We start from the raw sequence: 24,144 nt of genomic DNA on the forward strand, positions 1-24,144 counted from the left end.
AACTGGTACCACACTGTCCTTTTATGATAAGGAAAGATGCTGAAAGCTTACTTTTTGAAAGGTTTTTGAAAAGCTTTTCACCTGATTGTCCCATGAGGAGCCTAGCCTATAACTTTTGTCCTATTATCATCCACTGTGGATTGTACTGCTGCTGTAGTGTTCTTGGTAGATCATGCTTTCTTTGTTAATAAAGTTCACTTCACCAAAGAAGTGAGGTTATACATTTAAAAGAAATTGTAAACAACTTGTCTAGAAATCTGTCTGTGTCGAAGTCCAGACCGGTGGTGTCAGCCTTCCTTATCATACTGTACCATATCAAGTGACTCTGCTTCTCTCCCGGTCTTTAAAGCCCTGTGGTGCTCCTGATGTATTGTATGTGTGTGCCCTGTACTGGAGCGGCTGTGACGAGGGCAGCTCACAGAGCAATCCTCTCCTGCTGTGTCCACTGACCCCAGAGTCAGTAGGTTAATGACCAGCGCCACTGAATACCATCCCTCATACAGTACCTGCCACTAGCCTGGGAGCAGCTCCGTCCCCCTGTCCCTGACCTTGTCACCCACCCCTGACAAATACTGTATCAAGCACATAGCTCCCAGAGGCTGTCTCGGTACCCAGCGACCGCGGAGCCCCAGTTGTCGATAGCGTCACAGTCCTGTGCTTTGATCCCTATCTGGCCAGCTTGGTTATTTTCGTGCCTGCTTTATTTCTCTCCCATCAATTTGCCCTCTGAGTCCGATCTCACCCGCCTTCGTTTACATTTTTCAAGGTTGCGCCTTTTCTTTTTCCTTTTTTAACTGATCCTCTTCCCCTCTGGTGTCGTAGCTCTTTATGTTAATGCTGATGGCCTGTTCGCGCTAATGTATTCATTAGGTTTACAGGACTGTTGATGATTTGTGGAGATAGCGAGAGGACGGAGCACAGCGAGGCAGCGTTTTCTCAACTGCTATTGACAATAAAATTGAATCCTAGGTGACAGATAGCGAACAGAATGGCATACCCATTGTCTTATCCCCATTAGTTACTACGCTAGTGATTTTAAGTCTGCTCATACAAACAGGGAGTGTGCAAGCAAAGGTCTAAGCTATCCCCCATGATGATTAATGTTGTTTGTTAGGCCCGTGACGTTTTACTGACCTAGAGGTTTTGATCAATCAATTCTGGATTAACGGCAGAGTTTTAACTTACTGGTTGGGAAGCAGTCATCATTATACAGATATCATGTAAACTGCTTGGAAATTCAATTCAGTTCCCAAAATACCTCTCTACCTATTTGACACAGTGTAGGATTGCACAGAAATGTAGCCTTCTCCCTCCTAAGAGTGTCTGTTGATACAGCTAGCTCTACGGAGCAGCCGAGTCTTGACCTTAAGAGAGAGCAAGCACTTCACTAGAATGTTAATGCAAACTTATCACAGACTTCAGTCACCCCTGAACTTTCCGTTCAATTTCCCCAAATGCTCATGTGCCTCTTTCAGACACAGATAAACATGCACACATGCACACAAATACCGATGCAAACATACACACACCCACAAAATAAATTGTGTTAATGGTTAAAAGTGTCAATTGTTTAAGGTTGTCACAAAATCTCTTTCTTTCTCTTCCTATCTGTAGAGATGTCAGGTTTGGGGGCAGACATCTCTCAGGTGCATTGGAAGCAGCAGTGGCTGGAGAACGGAACGCTGTATTTCCACGTGTCCATGAGCACCTCTGAGCAACTGATACAGACAACCGTGCCCACGGCCCAGGAGCCTGCTCACGTCCTGCACGAACACATGCACCTGCTGCACATCTCTGTTATGGTAAGAAACACACACTCTTACCCCCTCTTGACCCCGCAACACCCCATCCTCATATCTCGCCACATCCTCTCTCTCTCTCTCTCTCTTACCACCTCTTCACCACTCTCTCATTTTTCTTTGCCTCTTGACTCACTGTCCTCAGGTGAACTGCTGTATCATGTGTCTCATCCATCCGTGCTGTCCAATGCACTGATATGCTTTAGTCTGCAAATCTCTCACCCACCCTCAGTGTGTTCCTCTGCTGACTAGCACAGCACTGTTCTGGGGCATAAACATCAGCAGGCTCTACTGATATCACTCTACTGAGTGATGAGCCAGAGGTTATTCCAGGTCAGCTGGTTGTGTGATCTAAAGGGGGTTCAGACTCAGAGCAGACCTTATTTCATGCTTTCAGTCACCTCTCTTGGTTTTCTTTTGATACTCCTACTGTGACTTGATGTGAATGGCGGCAAGTGTGTCTGTGTGTAATCTCATCATCTGTGAAATGGGGGAAGGATATTGAATAGTAAGGAAGGGGGAGGAAGTACACTACATGGCCAAAGGTATGTGGACAAATTAGTGGATTCGGCTAGTTCAGCCACACCAATTGCTGACAGGTGTATGAAATTGTGCACACAGCCATGCAATCTCCATAGACAAACATTGGCAGTAGAATGGCCCATACTGAAGAGCTCAGTGACTTTCAATGTGGCACCGTCATAGGATGCTACCTTTCCAACAAGTCAGTTTGTCAAATTTCTGCGCTGCTAGAGCTGCCCCGGTCAACTATAAGTGCTGTTACTGTGAAGTGGAAATGTCTAGGAGCAGCAACGGCTCAGCCGCGAAGTGGTAGGCCACACAAGCTCAAAGCGTGTAACGCATAAACTTTGTCTGTCCTTGGTTGCAACACTCACTACCGAATTCCAAATTGCCCCTGGAAGCAACGTAAGCACAAGAACTGTTCGTCGGGAACTTCATGAATGGGTTTACATGGCCAAGCAGCCACACACAAGCGTAAGATCACCAATGCATAGTGCCAACTGTAAAGTTTGGTGGAGGAGGGAATAATGGGGCTGTTTTTTGTGGTTCGGGCTAGGCCCCTTAGCTCCAGAGAAGGGAAATCTTAACATTACAGCATACAATGACATTCTAGACGACTCTGTGCTTCCAACAGTTTGGGGAAGGCCCTTTACTTTTTCAGCATGACAATGCCCCCGTGCACAAAGCAAGGTACATACAGAAATGGTTTGTCGAGGTCGTTAATTGAGGAACTTGCCTGGCCTGCACAGAGCCCTGATATTTGCCCCATTGAACACCTTTGGGATGAATTGTAACGCGGACTGCGAGCCAGGCCTAATTGCACACTATCAGTGCCCAATGTCACTGATGCTCTTGTGAATGGAAGCAAGTCCCCACAGCTATGTTCTAACGTCTAGTGGACAACCTTCCCAGAAGAGTGGAGGCTGTTATAGCAGCAAAGGGGGGACCAACTCCATATTAATACCCATGATTTTGGAATTAAGTGTTCAACAAGCAGGTTTCCACATACTTTTACCCATCTAGTTTAGATCTGGCTGGGATGAGGAGTCAAGGTGTACACATGTGGCCTCTGGGCCCAGGATGTCTCCTGGCTCTTTGAGTGAGCATCATTAAGTGTAATTCTGTCAGTTCTGTGGCAGGTTCAAGTCGGAGTACTCTATTCTTTTGGCATTGAGCTGTCTATTTCTCACTCTCTCCATTCCTCCTCCATTTAGTCTCTCCATCACAGGCCTCCCTCAGCTTGCTGTGGACATCACCGTCTCTGTCAGGGGGAGGCAGATCTCAATACTGAACACATATGCAGGAAAGACATCTTATTGACATGGAACTCTGCATTGATCGTGCAGTTTATTCTGATTTGTGTTGATCGTCCATATTGTTGGAATTGAAATGCTTTTGTCATTTGTGTTAATATGACATTTTTGTGTAAATTACATTGAGATTGTGTGTTCTGGAGTTCTTCCACACTAAATCAATGGCAGAAATATAGATAAATATAATTGACAAACCAATATACCCTCAATGTTACTCTTTCAGTTCTGCACTTTTTTGCTGTCTATATGCTATGTTAGATCGAGTTCCAAAATAAACATTGACGCAGGGAATGCTTATGTCCCTGCAACTTGTGCATGATTCCAATCAGTCAATGTGAAAGATGGGCTTGTGAAATACGGTTCAAACGTATGTAATACAATATAATAAAGGTAATGCTTTCCAGCTTAAATTCTTAGTAACTTCCCGGATTAATGTGTATGTTTTAGGGTCAGATCTTCCCCAGTCTCATGTGTCTTTATTCAAGGACAGTGGGTTCACATTAAGCGTCATATCACCTTAAATAATGTGCGGTATGGAGCTCACAAGGGCACATTTCCTGTCCCAGGGGATGCGTTACTTTCAGCAGACCTTCAGGGTTTTATAACTACTGTCCTTCGCAAATCTTTCATTTCTACCTACCGTACCCGTTAATGGAAGACCACCATTTTATACAATAGCAGTGAAGGGCAGTGATTTGAGATCTTTAGACGGTAGAAACGTTGCCTTCTGTTCAACTTAGTTGCAAAGTGAAGTTTCCTAGCGCATACCGTTTAAACCCTGACAAGTTAAATATGCAGTTTCGTGTGCTAAAAACATAATTACTCTTGTTTTCAAAGTAAACTTTTACACTACAGTGATCATAGCTAATATTTGTATATCCCTATTACCATATCAATACATAGACATGCGGAATATGATCTTAACATTAACATCCAACTACAATTCCCCGCCAATACACATTCCCTTTTTTGAACTGCAATCCCAAAAACAGCACAAAATACAAAAATTGAAGCTGCTTTCAAGAAGCTTCGGGCATCGCATTAAACTTCAGGAACAAGGACATGCTGTCATTCTTCCTCTCTAATTGGCTGGCTTGTCAATCATGTCGAACTAGCGAAGGCACGCCAGGATAATGATAATTTTATAGGTTTCACTTAGACCTTCGCTGTGTCTCAGATGATAGGCTGCTGCCAGCTGTACGAGCTAGAGATTCAGATAATGAGCTTCCTCTTACTCATAAGTAAATAAGGGATTTCAATACAGGTTGTTAAAATTACGGACATGAGGGCCAAAAGGTAAATGTTGTGTTATTCAATGAAGAAAAAGTAGAGTCGGATCATGGGTCTCAACCATGTGGCCCTGTGGCCATTAGCTGCCCAGAATGTGATTTAATTTGGCTCCCACCTGTGCTTCCACCACCAACTTCTCTCATTAGCCTCTCTTAACTTTTCTAGTTATTTGGAAAGATTTGATTAGGGAAAAGGTTACATGACACATGCATAAATTACGCCTTGAGAGAAATGGCCCCTCAGGAAAAATGTATTTATACCTTTGAATTGGTATGCAGTATAGAAATTTGGTCAAGATGGGCATGTTTTCCTTTGCTCTATGTTGACTGCTCACTGGCATATTTAAAACCATTGACTATTAATTCAAGGAAAGTTTTCTGCCGTTACCAAGAATTGTCCTGGTGCTATGAGGCTGGTCAACCAGGATCAGTCAGACTTAGAGCCCCTAGAGCCCCTAGCTTGATCAGTCCTGACTCAGACCCCCGTCATGACCTCCCACGCCTCAGTCTGGCCTGGTCCGAGCCCGTCTGGTTGTATGGGGAACATTAGCATGCGCCAGCACTCGTCTGCGCCATTTACATAAGCGTTTACAGCAGCTCCGCTCCCTGCATGGCTAATGTTGTGTTTGTTCCAGCAGCCTTGCCTGGAGGGCTTTATGGGACGCCATTGATTTTTGCTCTCATCCTCGAAGTCGAGTTATCAAACACTCGCATTAAAGGTACCACACTGAATGTAGTGGTGGTCGGCTAGGCTTTTGTTTTTCACTCCTCTTTGGGTGGTTACCTTGGGGCGTTTGCTGACAGGTGTCAGGATAACACTGACCTATAGTTATAAAGCCTGCATAAGCCCATTGGAAATCAGCCCACTACTGTGTTATTAACATGTAATAATAGCTTCGGAAGCACCTTGGTAGGTTTAACATAGGGACTGAGAAGAGAATGTCTTGCTTTGCACTCCCTTGTCATTACCATTGATCCATGCCGTTTACCAGTAATTGGGCATTATGTGTAAACCCAGTTGCTCTGGTGTCCTTCATACTTCTATTATTGTGGAAAGGCTGTGGGGAGATCATTTGAAAACATTGAAGAGCAGCTATTTCCAAGCTATAATTTTGGGCTCTCAAAAAGAGAAGGAACTGGAAAGAGAGGAAACAAAAGCCTACTTTAGAATGTTTTCCCTCCCATCTGACAGAGCCATTCATGCACACATAGGAATTAAATGGAATCGATAGTGATGAATCAGTTTCTGACAGATCCTTTTACATTCCCCTCGGAGCGCGGGAAGGAAGTGTGGTGCGTGGAATTATTAACACCTAGCGCTAACCACTTTGCCGCCACAAAAGAGTCGCAGTGGCTGTTTGATCAGGCATGCGAGATGTACTGCGCCGTGCATTAAACAAAACCACCCGGCGAGGGAGAGAGAGAGAGCGCGCGCGAGAGAGAGAGCAATTTCTGTTCCCTTCCGGCCAGAACAGAATCCATTCATGATGTCGGAATCTTGACCTAAGACTGTGGGGAATATAAGGATATGAGGACTAGGTATGTAGATCTGTTTCTGGCATAGTAAGGATCCTCTTGTCTAGTTTCAAAAATAAATCAACTATTTGTTGTCAGCCATAGTGGTGGTAGGGTGGACATTTCTCACATAAATGACACGTTTCGGTTCATTTGGAGGACAGGTGGTATACTGAATGGGACACAATTCCAGCGTTATGTATGTGACATTTGCACACAAAATGAGAAACAAAATATCTCACAGAACTGACTTATCAAGCATACATGAAAATGTTATTGTGTATATGTATAGAACCCTTTATAGGGGAAGTGTTGACACATAATTACAAAATTCTAAGTCATACTACTTTGAAGTAACGGCATAACAACAACTTGCGTTTTGGATGTGACGTAAATGGACAGACATTTTTGGGAGAGCAGACACACAGGCAAAAGTCTGTGAATCTCAAAGTTTTAGGGTAAAATATTAATTAAAGCCAATTTGAAAGTAAAACTTGGCTACACACTAAAACAACAATGACTAAAATATACAAATTGTAATATATATTTTAGAGGAAAATGAAATGAAATGAAATCAAATTTTATTTGTCACATACACATGGTTAGCAGATGTTAATGCGAGTGTAGCGAAATGCTTGTGCTTCTAGTTCCGAAAATGCAGTAATAATCCAACAAGTAATCTAACTAACAATTCAAAAAAAACTACTGTCTTATACACAGTGTAAGGGGATAAAGAATATGTACATAAAGATATATGAATGAGTGATGGTACAGAGCAGCATAGGCAAGATACAGTAGATGGTATTGAGTACAGTATATACATATTTATTTATTTTATTTATTTTATTTTACCTTTATTTAACCAGGTAGGCAAGTTGAGAACAAGTTCTCATTTACAATTGCGACCTGGCCAAGATAAAGCAAAGCAGTTCGACAGATAAAACGACACAGAGTTACACATGGAGTAAAAACAAACATACAGTCAATAATGCAGTATAAACAAGTCTATATACAATGTGAGCAAATGAGGTGAGAAGGGAGGTAAAGGCAAAAAAGGCCATGATGGCAAAGTAAATACAATATAGCAAGTAAAATACTGGAATGGTAGTTTTGCAATGGAAGAATGTGCAAAGTAGAAATAAAAATAATGGGGTGCAAAGGAGCAAAATAAATAAATAAATTAAAATTAAATACAGTTGGGAAAGAGGTAGTTGTTTGGGCTAAATTATAGGTGGTCTATGTACAGGTGCAGTAATCTGTGAGCTGCTCTGACAGTTGGTGCTTAAAGCTAGTGAGGGAGATAAGTGTTTCCAGTTTCAGAGATTTTTGTAGTTCGTTCCAGTCATTGGCAGCAGAGAACTGGAAGGAGAGGCGGCCAAAGAAAGAATTGGTTTTGGGGGTGACTAGAGAGATATACCTGCTGGAGCGTGTGCTACAGGTGGGAGATGCTATGGTGACCAGCGAGCTGAGATAAGGGGGGACTTTACCTAGCAGGGTCTTGTAGATGACATGGAGCCAGTGGGTTTGGCGACGAGTGAGATGAGTATGTAAACAAAGTGGCATAGTTAAAGTGGCTAGTGATACATGTATTACATAAGGATGCAGTAGATGATATAGAGTACAGTATATACGTATACATATGAGATGAATAATGTAGGGTATGTAAACATTATATTAGGTAGCATTGTTTAAAGTGGCTAGTGATATATTTTACATCATTTCCCATCAATTCCCATTATTAAAGTGGCTGGAGTTGAGTCAGTGTGTTGGCAGCAGCCACTCAATGTTAGTGGTGGCCTTGAGATAGAAGCTGTTTTTCAGTCTCTCTCAGTACCGTTATGGCTGTGACATTCTCTGTTAAGGACCTTATGACACTAAAAAATGAGTGTTTATATATGAAAGATTTCTTCACCAAACTTCATCATGATACTTTTGTTGTCATCTGAAAATGCTGTGCACCTCAAAGAACCAAGAAATCACCAGTACCTTGAATGATTATTGTGTAGGCTATCAAAGTGCACTCATTGTCCCATCTTAATCAAACATAAATGCACAAATGTACAAAAAATGCATTTACAATTCTTTAATTGAAAATCTATATTTTAATTGCAAATTAGAGTGTTGCATACCTCAACAATTACATTAATATTTGCGCTTTCAATTACAGCCATGAGTCTTCTTGGGTATGACGCTACAAGCTTGGCACACCTGTATTTGGGGAGTTTCTCCCATTCTTCTCTGCAGATCCTCTCAAGCTCTTGTCAGGTTGGATGGGGAGCATCGCTGCACAGCTATTTTCCGGTCTCTCCAGAGATGTTCGATCAGGTTCAAGTCCAGGCTCTGGCTGGGCCTATCAAGGACATTCAGGAACTTGTCCCGAAGCCACTCCTGCGTTGTCTTGGCTGCGTCCTTAGGTTTGTTGTCCTGTTGGAAGGTGAACCTTCGCCCCCAGTCTGAGGTCCTGAACGCTCTGGAGCAGGTTTTCATCAAGGATCTCTGTACTTTGCTCCATACATTTTTCCTTCGATCCTGAGGTGTCTCCCAGTCCCTGCTGCTGAAAAACATCCCCACAGCATGACGCTGCCACCACCGTGCTTCACCGTAGCGATGGTGCCAGGTTTCCTCCAGACTTGACACTTGGCGTTCAGGCCAAAGAGTTCAATATTGGTTTCATCAGACCAAAGAATATTGTTTCTCATGGTCTGAGAGTCCTTTAGGTGTCTTTTTGGCAAACTCCAAGCGGGCTGTCATGTGCCTTTTACTGAGGAGTGGCTTCCTTCTGGCCACTACCATAAAGGCCTGATTGGTGAAGTGCTGCAGAGATGGTTGTCCTTCTGGAAGGTTCTCCCATCTCCACCGAGGAACTCAAGAGCTCTGTCAGAGTGACCATCAGTTTCTTGGTCGGGCGGCCAGCTCTAGGAAGAGTCGTGGTGGTTCCAAACTTCTTCCATTTAAGAATGATGGAGGCCACTGTGTTCTTGGGGACCTTCAATGCAGCAGAAATGTTTTGGTACCTTTCCCCAGATCTGTGGCTCGACACAATCATGTCTCTGACCTCTACGGACAATTCCTTCGACCTCATGGTTTCGTTTTTGCTCTGACATGCAATGCCAACTGTGGGACCTTATATAGACAGTTGTGTGCATTTACATATCATGTCCAATCAATTGAAATTACCACAGGTGTACTCCAATCAAGTTGGATTAGGATTAGCAATGGAAACAGGATGTACTAGAGCTCAATTTCAACTCTCATAGCAAAGGGACTGAATACTTATGTAAATAAGGTGTTTGTTATTTTTTTTATACATTTGCAAACATTTATAATAACCTGTTTTCACTTTCTCATTATGGGGAAACATGTGTAGATTGATGAGGCAAAACATTTATTTAATACATTTTAGAATAAGGCTCTAACATAACTGTCAAGGCTTCTATAAGTAGTAGGTGGAGGAGTCAGGCGCAGAGAGCAGGGTAGTTCAAAAGATGGGGATCTCTATTTTCCAAAAAACAAGAGAGACGGTCACGCCACACACACAAGGGTGCGTAAAGACCCAGTCCAAACAAACAGGACGAAAATGATCGGAAAAATGAATACCACAAAATAATCACACACCATAAACAGAAAAACAAGCCCGCACAAAAGCCGGCGGGCCTACTGGGTTTAAATAGCCCACAACCACAACCTAAACACAAAACAGGTGCAACTAATCAGACACAACTAAATAAAACAGAAAAGGGGATCGGTGGCAGCTAGTAGGCCGGCGACGACGACCGCCGAGCGCCGCCTGAACAGGAAGAGGCACCATCTTCGGCGGGATTCGTGACAGCAAAAAAATATGGAAAAAAGGAAAGGGTCTGAATACTTTCTGAATGCACTGTACCTCTAACCCAAGACTCAGTGATTCATACACCCATTTCATTTCATTTTTAGCTTGCTGGACTCATTCCTCACTCATCCCTTATCATCTCTACTATATCTACTATACATTTCTTCATTTTCATTACATGAAATGCTAAAAAAAAAAGACATTTCATTGAATTATAACCTACCAGTGGCACAGGGTTTGCACTTTCGTAGACATTTCTTGACAGATCGTAAATCACCTCAGGCTTGACTGCTGCAATTCACAAGCACGCGGAGGGCAGCCTACATAGATACAGACCAGAATCAAATCAAATCAAAGTTTATTTGTCAGGTGTGCCAAATACAGCAGGTGAAGACCTTACAGTGAAATGCTTACTTACAGGCTTTAAACAACAGTGCAAAAAAACAATAGGTAAGTAAATAAATATAAACAACAGTAAAAAGACTAGCGAGGCTATATACAGTAGCGAGGCTATAACAGTAGCGGCTATAACTCTGGCCGATACCCGTACTTACTCAAGGAAGTCAACAAACTCCACATGACCGGTGAAAGGTGCTTGTGGATTTTTGAGACTTTTATTATGCCATGTGATCACGAGCAATGCTCCAGTTAGCAGAACAATGCATGATTGCAGTTCATATGAGAACTTGAGTACACCCGAAATAGATCACACACACAGATAAAGATTGCCCGCTAGCTTGTTTGCTAACATAAACACACTTCAGAAGCAGTAGGAAGGGCATTAACATTTTGTCATGATTTCGTTATGCAGTGATGCTGACTAGTGAATCACTGATCATGTTATGAACCGTCCGTAATGGTCACATCTGTTAAACTTAGAACGAGTACTGTTGAAAGTTAGCTTGCACAGAATGTTTGCATATACAATCATACTCGAAACGTGTCCACAGTAACAACCTTTCCACAAAAACATTATGGATGTGACACTGCCTGTCCAAATCAGCATTCTCTCTTCACTAGATTTGTATAATTCCATACATATAGTTTCATTAACCTTCCGACTTGGTCAGAAACATAGGGTGGCGGATGTATCAGAACAAGTTCTGTGAGCCAATGCCAAAAGCTACAAAATCTGGTTGGTTGAAAATACTTATTTTAAGACTTTGTATCCTGTTTTGTAGTAACAATAACATTCAATTTGACAAATAAAAAGGCCAGATGTAGTCTTTATTTCAAAATACACACATTCAAGGTAGATATGAAAGTAGTTTAATTAGTAAAAATAAGCTATTTCTTTTTTCGTGCTCATGTTGACCATACTGTGGAATTGCTAAATAACGGCTAGCAGCTACCGAACCTTTCATGTGTCATGGTACGGAACATAATCTTCACATTTTCTCAGAGATCAAACTGTATTGAGCCGAATGTAAACTTTACAGTGAAATGCTTACTTACGAGTCCATTACCAACAATGCAGAGTTTTAAAAAGTAAGACAAATATTTGCTAAATAAAAAGGAAACAGTAACAATAAAACCAATAGTGTAATGGTTCTCTTCATCTGAAGGAGAGGCGGACCAAAGCGCAGCGTGGTGGTTATTCATATTCTTTAATTGATAAAGAAACTACACATGAGATAACTAACAAAAACAACAAATGTGAGAAAACCTAAAACAGTCCCATCTGGTGCAAACACAAAGACAGGAACAATCACCCACAAACACACAGTGACACCCAGGCTACCTAAGTATGATTCTCAATCAGAGACAACTAATGACACCTGCCTCTGATTGAGAACCATACTAGGCTGAAACATAGAAAACCCCAAATCATAGAAAATCAAACATAGACTGCCCACCCAACTCACGCCCTGACCATACTAACTAAATACAAAACACAGGAAATAAAGGTCAGAACATGACAAATAGGCTACAAGGAGTACCAGTACCGAGTCAATGTACAGGGGTATGAGGTAGTTAAGGTAATTGCAGTATGTATATGTGGGTAGGGGTAAAAGTGACTAGATCTTGGCATGAGTGCTGGGTGTACATACAGTATCTTCCAAAGCAGAAATCGAAAAGGCATCCATTTGTATACTATAAATATGGATATGTGTGAAACGCTACCCTTTAGACCAGCACTGCAGACTATTATTCACTTCTCTTTTAGAACCATGAACCTCGTGAAATTTTCACACCACTCCGTCCATTCCTAGGCTCAATCATTCATATTACATTTACTGTGTAAAGGTATAGGAATAGTATCCTTATCATCACTCTCCTGCAGGATATGCGTAGAGGAAAAGAGCACCACCCTACATGCTAGGAACCACCACTTTATAATTAACCAGTCAGTGGTGATCGATGGTCAGAGAGTGGAGGGTCACTAAGGCACACAGAGCTCACAGGTCCCTACACACACAGTGTCCGCCCATAATTGCGGCTTTACCGAAACAAGCTGACATAATGGGCAGGGACACATTCAGTTATTGTTCTGTTTTAATTGTTCCATGTTTAATTGTTCCCGGCCACCTTTCGGTTCCTTTCATTTTATAAATTTGCATGGTATCACGTCATGAATACCAAATCAATCAATTAAACAGGCACAGTAGCCAGCAGCTGAAAGGGACCGGGGTGTAAAGTTCTAGAATGAAGTTTTATTAGGAAAGTGATCTACTCAGAAGAGATAATTGTCCTTTAGACGTATGCCTAAAATTACTCTTCATCTCACTGAATTATACTGACCAAAAATATAAATGCAACATGCAACAATTTCAAAGATTTTACTGAGTTACAGTTCATATAAGGAAATCAGTCATTTGATATAAATTCATTAGGCCCTAATCTATGGATTTCACATGACTGTGAATACTGATATGCATCTATTGGTCACAAGTACCTTTAAAAAAGGTAGGGGTGTGGATCAGAAAACCTGTCAGTATCTGGTGTGACCACCATTTTCCTCATGCAGCGCGACACATCTCCTTCACATAGAGTGGCCTGTGGAATGTTTTCCCACTCCTCTTCAATGGCTGTGCTGTCGTAAATATCAATCCAGAGCTCAATGGATAAAATCTCTGGTGAGTATGCAGGCCATGGAAGAACTGGGACATTTTCAGCTTCCAGGAATTGTGTACAGATCCTTGCTACATCGGGCCGTGCGCTATCATGCTGAAACATGAGGTGATGGGTCTCAGGATCTTGTCACGATATCTCTGCATTCAAATTGCTATCAATAAAATGCTTTCTGTTCGTGGTCCGTAGCTTATGCCTACCCATACCATACCCTCACCGCCACTATGGGGCACTCTGTTCACAACGCTGACATCAGCAAACCACTCACCCACACGGCACCATACAGAAGTGAAGATCCCACTGAAGACTGTTACGATGCTGAACTGCGGTCAGGTCAAGACCCTGGTGAGGACATTGCGCATGCATATGAGCTTCCCTGAGACGGTTTCTGACAGTTTGGGCAGAAATTCTTTGGTTGTGGAAACCCACAGTTTCATCAGATGTCCGGGTAGCTGGTCTCAGACGATGGTGAAGAAGCCGGATGTGGAGGTCCTGGGCTGGTGTGGTTACACGTGGTCTGTGGTTGTGAGGCCAGTTTGACGTACTGCCAAATTATCTCAAACAAAGTTGGAGGCGGCTTATGATAGAGGAATTAACATTAAATTATCTGTCAACAGCTCTGGTGGACATTCCTGTAGACAGCATGCTAATTGCTTGAGACATCTGTGGCATTATGTTGTGTGGCAAAATGGCACATTTTAGAGTGGCTGTTTATTGTCCCCCAGCACAAGGTGCACCTGTGTAATGATCATGCAGTTTAATCAGCTTCTTGATATGCCACACCTGTCAAGTGGATGGATTATCTTGGCAAAGGAGAAATGCTCACTAACAGGGATGTAAACACATTTGTGCATAACATTTGAGAGAAATAAGATTTTTGTGCATATGTAACATTTCTGAGATCTATTATTTTTTTTTGGATCACGAAACATTGGACCAACACTTTATATGTTGTGTTTATATATTTGTTCAGTGACATTCTGTGGTAAGACATTTGTCATTAAATTACTTGTTAGCATCCACATTTGTATTATAGATGGATATGATTATGGCGGCCATCTTGTGTTTTCATTTTAGGGTTTGTCTTTAATTCAGGAGCATCAAGGCAACTATATCAGTCATTGAAGTTGGAATGGTATCAATACTGCAGCCAATGACAAGCTGTTGTGTGCCATTGGTCAGAGTGCGAGCCAATGGTGGCGAGCTCAAGTTTGGCAGTCAATAAAGGCATTACTTGCTTCCACACTTTTGTTTACACCCTGGTAGTGTTTGATTACAGGCTTTGCTTGGGCCTTGACAGGAACAGATGACAAGGACTGAAGGATTTGTTGTTGTGGAATAGAGAGAAAGGAGAGAACTAGCAGTCAGCCACTGAATTAGAGGGAGATATTTAAATTACAATATGCCAAATAAACACATTAGTCCACTGTGGCAGTGCCTTCCGTTCATGCAGCACAATATTGACAGTATCTGAGCTCGCTTGCAGCCAAAGCAGCATTTATTTTTTTTGTCACAGTCAAAATTGTTATGTCCATTCCTATTCCCTTTGGCGTCTCTCTTGGACAGATTCAAATTACACTGCTTAATAAGAAACTACTCTCTCTTTCTATCACACACTCTCTGTCTCTATCTCTCTCTCTCCTCACTTGAAATGATGAGCAAAGGTAAAGGAGTGAATATTCCCCTGAAATCATTACAGGGAATATCCAGCGGTGGTATTTCAGCACACACCATGATAGCTTCACTAACATTAGCCTATCAAATGTCAAGCCCGTATAAGCCTATGGGGAGATTATATTCAGCTAGCTAATCTCAGTGCTGGGAGGGAAGAAAAGGGTTGATCTCACTTCCAAAGACGAATGGAGGTTCCTCACAACACATCCATTAAGCCATGTCAGCAGCAATGACTTTATTGCCGTTTAAACAACAGAGTTTTTCTCTCCTCGGGGACATACAAGCATATATCACTCACATCATGTGATAAATACATAGCAAACAATTGTGCTTTAAGTTTCTCCTTTATTTACAACTGTAAAGTGATGTGTTCAAAACTCCGTAGATCATTGGGTACATAACACATAAGGTGGGGTCCGGAAATATTGGATCTCTTGATAAAGATAGTATTTTTTTCCCTCAAATAAATAATACAAATACTGAGCTATATTGTATGCAAAATATGTTTTTACAAAATAATGAATCTTTCCAGATCCTTGATGTCCTTCGTGTGCGCTTATCGACTGCCCTTTTCATGTCAAACCACTGGTTTTCAATGAGGTTCAAGTCTGAGATGGCCATTGCACAATGTTGATTTTGTGGTCAGTTAATCATTTCTTTGTGCTTAAGGTTATTGTCTTGATGAAAGATTCACTTGAGGCCACGTTTCAGTCTCCTAGCAGAGGCAACAAGGTTTTTGGCTAAAATGTTCTGGAAGTTAGGATAGCTAATGATGCCGTTTACCTTAACAAGAGTCCCAGGACAAGTGGAAGCAAAATAGCCCCACAACATCAAAGATCTACCATAATATTTTACAGTAGGGATGAGGTATTTTCTGCATATGCATTGTTCTTTCGAAGGCCAAACCCACTCTGCCTGGGCAGAGACCTCTATTTCAAAATCCGTAAACAAATGCTTAATTGACCACAAAATATAAGTTTGCAATGGCCCGTCTCAGTCTCCGGACTTGAACCCCAGTGCTTTTATTTCTTCACTCCTAGATTACTGTAACTCTTTGTACAGTATACATGACTCAATCTACAGTTCATTGAAAATGCTGCAGAAAGACTTTTAACAGTGTCACGGCATTCAAGAGAAGAAGGTGAGGACCAAGGTGAAGCGTTGTACGTGTTCATAATGAATTTATTAGCAACTGAACACTTAATACAAAAATGACAAAAAGAATACCCGAAACAGTTCTGTCTGGTACAGATAAGAAACAGAAAACAACTACCCACAAAACCCATGTGGGCAAGAGCTACCTAGGTATGGTTCTCAATCAGAGACAACGACAGACAGCTGTCCCTGATTGAGAACCATACCCGGCCAAAAACAAATAAATAAAAAGAACATAGAATGCCCACCCTACTCACACCCTGGCCTAACCAAAATAGAGAATAAAAAGCCTCTCTATGGCCAGGGCGTGACAAACAGGCACCAGGAAATGTAACCATATCACACATAGTTTAGCTTATCTAAACTGGCTACCAGTCACTTTTAGAACAGATGGAAACATTTGAATGATCACATTTGCTTGGCTTGGTTTAGCCCCCTTCTATAGCGCCAGAGCTCCTCTGGCAGGGCACTGTTGACCATTCCAATTCTAGGTTGAAAACGAAAGGAGACCAGACGTTTGCCTTTAGGGACCCTATAATTGGGAATGTTCTGCCAGTGGCGATCAGGCTTGCAGATTCAGTGCCTCTTTTTAAATCCCTTCTGTAGACACACTTTTATAAAGATGCTCTTAATTGATGATTATATAATTCTCCTTCCTCCTGTATTTGTTTCTGTGTTAGTACTTATATTTTATGATGTGAAGCACTTTGTTACTTGTATTGAAAGGCTCTATACAAAAAGTTAGTATTATTATTGAAGACCTGTGGTTTGAATTGGAGAGGACGGAAGTCCAGAAGTGCACACAAAGGATATGAAGGATCTGGAAAGATTCTGTATAGTGGACTGTTCTAAGATCCATTCCAATGTGTTCTCCAATCTCAAACATTTTAGAAAAAGGCTCAGTGTTGTTATCCTCGCAAAGGGACGGTGCTGGAGTATTGAAAACGGGTCAAAATTATTTTATCACCTATCTTTCTGAGATTTTTTTGTTTTTGTTTCTCTGAGCAATTGTATTAGTATAAAATAATATCATTTGTTGTTTTTTGCAAAGAATCTAGCTCAGTATTTGTATTATTTACAATAATATTTACAATAATATTTACAGTAATTCCCGATCCCACTGTATGTATCATACAGAAGAGGCTAGATTGCATAAGCTGCTGAAGGTTTGTTTTCATGAAGAGTCTTTTAGTGTGCAAGGTTACAGAGTAAAATTCCCTTGCTGAAAAGCTGCCAAACTTTAACTGAAACACGTGTATGATTTGCAAGACAGACAAAATCTGAATGTGAATATTTTTCCCATTTTAATGTTCAGAGTAAAAAATAAAGCAGTAGACATTCTGCTGAAATGGGAAGAGCTGAGTGTCACTTTTCCACCCGATCCACATAAATGTATCATAATTCTCTGTGCTGTCTGTCAGGGGTGATCAATGTTTAAAACGTTGCTAGCGTTTTTATGCTAGTGCCGCAACACAACAAAGTGTGGTTCATCTGTCTTGCACTGTGCTGAGCAACTTAGGCCGCCTCCGCGTTTCCGATTCCAATGACTGGGGACATTTTGACTGTGTCAGTATGCCATGAGAGAGAAAGCGAGAGATGCTTTTATTCCCTGGTTAAAGCATAAAGCCCCAGACAAAGTAGGGTTTCCCAAACTAGGGGTTGCATTCCCCATGTGGGGTCACCGGATGTTAAAATAGGGTTGCGTGGTTCATAGAACCGGGGTTATATCAGTAACCTCCGGTAGCTGCTAGATGCGGTTGTAATAAAAAGAGCGGTTTCTGTTTTCTTCTTAGAAATGTGGCTCTATCTATTGAATGGTTTAAGCTACAAAATATTATCACTCAAAGATAAGGGCCTCAGGAACATGAACGTACGTACTGTTTCTCTCTGCTATGCCCACAAGCCGTTGGAACCGAGTGGACATGACCAGGCACTAAACAGACTTTGGGATATATCTCTGATGATATTATTTTCTACTCAGAGTTTGTAACAAAAATATTACCGGATGATCTTCTGAAATTCCTTTTCTGATGCATTTCAGTCCCTTCAAACTATACTGTCTTCAGATTGAAATACTGTCAAAATGATTTGTAATAGACTGTCGTAGCCCAAATTTTAAAAGTAAACATTGGCCTTTGATCACATAACTTCTACCTGACGCGAGCCTACCAGATGAGCTAAATGCCTTTTATGCGCACATCGAGGCAAGCAACGTTGAAGCATGCAGGAGAGCACCAGCTGTTCTGGATGACTGTATGATAACGCTCGCAGTAGCCAATGTGAGCAAGACCTTTAAACAGGTCGACATTCAGAAAGCCACGGGGCCAGATGGATTATCAGGACGTGTACTCAAAGCATGCACGGACCAACTGGCAAGTGTCTTCAGTGACATTTTCAACCTCTCCTTTTCTGAGTCCGTAATGCCTACATGTTTCAAGCAGACCACCATAGTCCCTGTGCCCAAGGAAGCAAAGGTAACCTGCCTAAATGATTACGGCCCCGTGGCACTCACATCAGTAGCCATGAAGCCGTGCTTTGAAATACTGGTCATGGCTCACACCCTAGACCCACTCCAATTCACATACCGCCCCAACAGATCCACAGATGACGCAATCTCAATCGTACTCCACACCTCCCTTTCTCACCTGGACATAAGGAACACCTATGTGAGAATGCTGTTCATTGACTACAGCTCAGCGTTCAACACCATAGTGCCCTCTAAGCTCATCACTAAGCTAAGGACCCTGGGACTAAACACCTCCCTCTGCGACTGGATCCTGGACTTCCTGACGGGCTGCCCCCAGGTGGTAAGGGTAGGCAGCAACACGTCTGCCACGCTGATCCTCAACACTGTGGCCCCTCAGGGGTGTGTACTTAGTCCCCTCCTGTATCCCCTGTTCACCTACGACTGCGTGGCCAAACATGACTCCAACACCATCATTAAGTTTGCTGATTACACAACAGTGGTAGTAGGCCTCATCCCTGACAACAATGAGACGGCCTATATGGAGGAGGTCAGAGAACTGTCAGTTTGGTGCCATGACAACAACCTTTCCCTCAGTGTGAGCAAGACAAAGGAGCTGATCGTGGACTACAGGAAACAGCGGGCCAAACAGGCCCCCATTCCCATCAACAGGGCTGTAGTGGAGTGGATCGAGAGTTTCAAGTTCCTTGGTGTCCACATCAGCAATGATCTATCATGGTCCAAACACACCAAGGCGGTCGTGAAGAGGGCACGACAAAACATTTTCCCCCTCAGATGACTGAAACGGTTTGGCATGGGTCCCCAGATCCTCAAAAAGTTCTACAGCTGCACCATCGAGAGACTGGTTACATTACCGCCTGGTATGGTAACTGCTCGGCATCTGACCGCAAGGCGCTACAGAATGTAGTGCTTATGGCCCAGTACATCACTGGGGCCAAGCTTCCTGCAATCCAGGACCTATGTAATAGACGATGTCAGAGGAAAGCCCATAAAATTGTCAGAGACTTCAGTCACACAAGTCATAGACTGTTGTTTCTGCTACCGCACAGCAGGTGAAACCGGAGCGCCAAGTCTAGGACCATAAACCTCTTTAAAAGCTTCTATCCCCAAGCCATAAGACTGCAGAACAATTAATCAAATGGCCACCGGACTATTACATTTACCCCCCCCTCTCCCCCCCATTTGTTTTATACAATGCTGCTACTCGCTGTTTATTATCTATGCATAGTCACTTCCCCTACCTACATGTACAAAGGATCCTCTAACCTGTAACCCCGCACACTGACTCGGTACCGGTACCCCCTGTATATAGCCTCGTTACTGACCTGTACCCCCGCACACTGACTCGGTACCGGTACCCCCTGTATATAGCCTCGTTACTGACCTGTACCCCCGCACACTGACTCGGTACCGGTACCCCCTGTATATAGCCTCGTTACTGACCTGTACCCCCGCACACTGACTCTGTACCGGTACCCCCTGTATATAGCCTCGTTACTGACCTGTACCCCCTGCACACTGACTCGGTACCGGTACCCCCTGTATATAGCCTCGTTACTGACCTGTACCCCCTGCACACTGACTCGGTACCGGTACCCCCTGTATATAGCCTCGTTACTGACCTGTACCCCCGCACACTGACTCGGTACCTGTACCCCCTGTATATAGCATCGTTACTGACCTGTACCCCCGCACACTGACTCGGTACCGGTACCCCCTGTATATAGCATCGTTACTGACCTGTACCCCCGCACACTGACTCGGTACCGGTACCCCCTGTATATAGCATCATTACTGACCTGTACCCCCGCACACTGACTCAGTACCGGTACCCCCTGTATATAGCCTCGTTACTGACCTGTACCCCCGCACACTGACTCAGTACCGGTACCCCCTGTATATAGCATCGTTACTGACGTGTACCCCTGCACACTGACTCGGTACCGGTACCCCCTGTATATAGCATCGTTACTGACCTGTACCCCCTGCACACTGACTCGGTACCGGTACCCCCTGTATATAGCATCGTTACCCACCTGTACCCCCGCACACTGACTCAGTACCGGTACCCCCTGTATATAGCATCGTTACTGACCTGTACCCCCGCACACTGACTCGGTACCGGTACCCCCTGTATATAGCCTCGTTACTGACCTGTACCCCCGCACACTGACTCGGTACCGGTACCCCTGCACACTGACTCGGTACCGGTACCCCCTGTATATAGCCTCGTTACTGACCTGTACCCCCTGCACACTGACTCGGTACCGGTACCCCCTGCACACTGACTCGGTACCGGTACCCCCTGTATATAGCCTCGTTACCGTGTTACTTTTTGTTTTGTTTTACTTTAGTTTATTTTGTAAATATTTTCTTAACTCTTTTTGAACTGCACTGTTGGTTTAAGGGCTTGTAAGTAAACATTTCACGGTAAGGTCTACACTTGTTCTATTCAGGGGAAGTGACAAGTAAAGTTTGATTTGATTTATTAAATTGTGGGGTTGCAACAAAAAAAAATGGGATCACAGCCAAAAAAAGTTTTGGAACCCCTGAAGTAAGGAAATAAGAAATAAGCTGTCTGGTATATCGTAGCAATAATTCATATCTCCTCCCTTGTAATATAAGCCTTTTTCCATTACTCATGCCCATTTGTTGTTGGTCTGATGTGTTGGTTCAAATTGAGCGCAAACAATATATGTTTCAAGTAAATATTATGAAAAAGGCATTTTAATGACTCCAACCTAAGTGTTTTTAAACTTCAGACTTCAACTGTATATCTATCTATCTATCTATCTATCTATCTATCTATCTATCTATCTATCTATCTATCTATCTATCTATCTATCTATCTATCTATCTATCTATCTATCTATCTATCTATCTATCTATCTATCTATCTATCTATCTATCTATCTATCTATCTATCTATCTATCTATCTATCTATCTATCTATCTATCTATCTATCTATCTATCTGCACTGTCATTGAAATCAATGCCATTCATCATACACCCTACTCGTTGTTTATTCCACAGTATCCCCATAGCTGTCTTCCTCCGTCTATACACTGTATCCTCTACATATGAATACTGTATATATGAGGCCACAGGTAGCAGTGGGACCACTGGAACTGCCTAATTACCCCAAATTAGCCTGCAATGAGGACACGAGGAGCTGCCTGCCTCCAGCCAGTGCTCTCTTTCTCTAACCAGCGAGCATCACCATATGTGGGAAGGACAGGAGATCCTGCAGGGCCTGGTGCTCTGGGTACCGAGTAATAGTTGTAATAGTACCAGGGGCTGTCCGTTATGAGGCCCTGGCAAGGTTCCCATGCATTTTGCCTGCTTCCTCCCCTGTCCAAGCTTACAGCAGGGCCTCCAACACATGTCCAGGTGCTGTGGATCCACTTCAAGGGCTGTTGCTGTCTTGATGTTAGGAAGAGGGTGATTTAATTTGAATGGTAAGGAGGATGAAGAATAGTGGCCATTGTGGGCTGTCTAATTATTTTATTCTGAAAGGCTGGAAATGAATCTCCTCTAGGCGAGATTCAAATCATACATTGAGTTCAACGTACAGCATGTATAGTTCATAATGGCAAGCCAAACCAAACGAATGGACGCTCTGACAGCGTTGCAGATGTTACAGAATTTGGATGAGCTGGAGTCGGATGAAGGATGAGATATTGAGCCTGAAGTCGACCATGCTAATCAAGAGTCTTCTTCTGATTCTGATGTCGACTTTGAGTCTCAGTTGCCCCAGGCTCACCGAATAAAAAACAGAACAGGCCTAATTGAGACAGGGAAGGCAGCTAAAACATAATTTTCCACACACTCTATAGCTCACACCCGGGAGAGAAAATAAGAAACAGTGCCAGCTCGGCAGGTGCACACGGAACAAGGCCCATGAAATCTCTGTAGAGTGCAACCAATTTCTTTTTGGGTCTTGGTCAGACAAACCACCGAAGCTGTGTGCTGACTGTGGCACGGGTAAGGGCACAATACAGGTTCCCATACAATCAATAAATGACCCTTGTTCTATCTTTTCAGGGATACATTTGGCAAATATTTCTTTATGCAATTTATTATTTACATGTGTTACCAAGCATTAGCACTTATGTTTCCGGAAAATAATTTGACCGCGCACCTTGCGGCTTGATATTATTCTGTTTTACATTTTACTTTGTCAAAATAAGCTCTAACTGGACTGTATTACTTACTAATAAAATGTTTTTATTGCAAGAAAATATGTGTAGCAGTAGACCTTTGTGGAATAATACAAAACATATTCGTACAAGCAAATACAGATAAACAAACTATTCTTAAAACACGACCACATTCAGTGATTTATTTTTATTTTTACGATGTTATTTATTTAGGTTGACTGCAACACTGTAGATAAATCTGATGTGTGGGCTAAAGGGAACGCCAGACAGTGTTCTCTAGCGGGTCCTTGTAAGCTGAGAACCCCCCCCTTCATGCACATCGCCTTTAATTTGAATAACTTTTAACTTTGCGAAAGCCTTTCACTTTGTCTTCTGTGCTATTTGTATTCTCAGTTCAAAGCCAGAGTTTTCTCATCATGAGTTATTAACTTTGCACAAGGCTTAAGGTGCTTTTGGAGAACAGCCCCCTGTGGCCCACTGTGTTATTTTTAATTGACCTCCTTTAAAGCACAACAGATTATTTTCCTCCCTCTCTGCCTGCACTCTCCAGCGAGGGCTTGTGTGGATATCTAAAATGAAGAGCTTATATATTAGACGTGTGCGTATGGGGCAAATTAATATTTTACTGGATTTACACCTAATCATTGTGGGGGATGAAGTATTAATGTTCGATTTAAGCGGGACTTGATGCGGGACAATTTTAATATCCACTGTTATCAGATACACATGCATCTGTTGTAGACTGTCAGATCCCATACTCCCTAGCATTTAAACCTTTGGCCTACAGACACTTAGCTAGGCCTAAATAGGGTGTTTCATTACTCGTCATTCCTCACACACATTGTAACTGTACTTAGCGTACGCCTATATAACAGCACTTTATTGTTGTAAGAGACACTTATAGAAGGACTACATGGGAGATGTGTATTATAGGAGTGCATTTACAATGTGAAGGCTGTGGTTATAGAGGATATATAGGTACCTTTACATGTCCCTTAGGGAGAATAGGAGCAGACTGCTATAAGTCTTATAACCCTGCTGACTGGCTTATGGCTGCCACCTGTATAAAGAAAGGAAGGAATCAATAGTTGGAGAGTAGGGGCGTTGAGAGAGTGGGTGCAAGACTGTGGAGTGCTTCAGTGAAGTGTGGGCTGCTGCAAACTGTGGTGAAGAGGTCTATCATGTGAGGGACAGCAGAGAGAGAGAGAGAGAGAGAGAGAGAGAGAGAGAGAGAGAGAGAGAGAGAGAGAGAGAGAGAGAGAGAGAGAGAGAGAGAGAGAGAGAATGTGGAAAAGAGAGATGAAATACAAGTAGGAGAGAGAAGGCGTAG

General features: G+C 42.6%; 1 protein-coding gene across 1 annotated transcript in view; it reads left to right on the plus strand.

Moving 5' to 3' along the window:
• The window catches only part of LOC109868476 (astrotactin-2), a 413,904-nt gene that overhangs the window by 58,880 nt on the left and 330,880 nt on the right, over nucleotides 1-24,144 (plus strand). The window contains exon 2 of the mRNA XM_031802536.1: nucleotides 1,615-1,802. Coding sequence (XP_031658396.1) covers nucleotides 1,615-1,802 — 188 coding nt within the window. The remainder of the gene's footprint in view (nucleotides 1-1,614; nucleotides 1,803-24,144) is intronic.

The sequence above is a fragment of the Oncorhynchus kisutch genome, linkage group LG23 (genome assembly GCF_002021735.2).
Source record: "Oncorhynchus kisutch isolate 150728-3 linkage group LG23, Okis_V2, whole genome shotgun sequence".
NCBI lineage: Eukaryota > Metazoa > Chordata > Actinopteri > Salmoniformes > Salmonidae > Oncorhynchus > Oncorhynchus kisutch.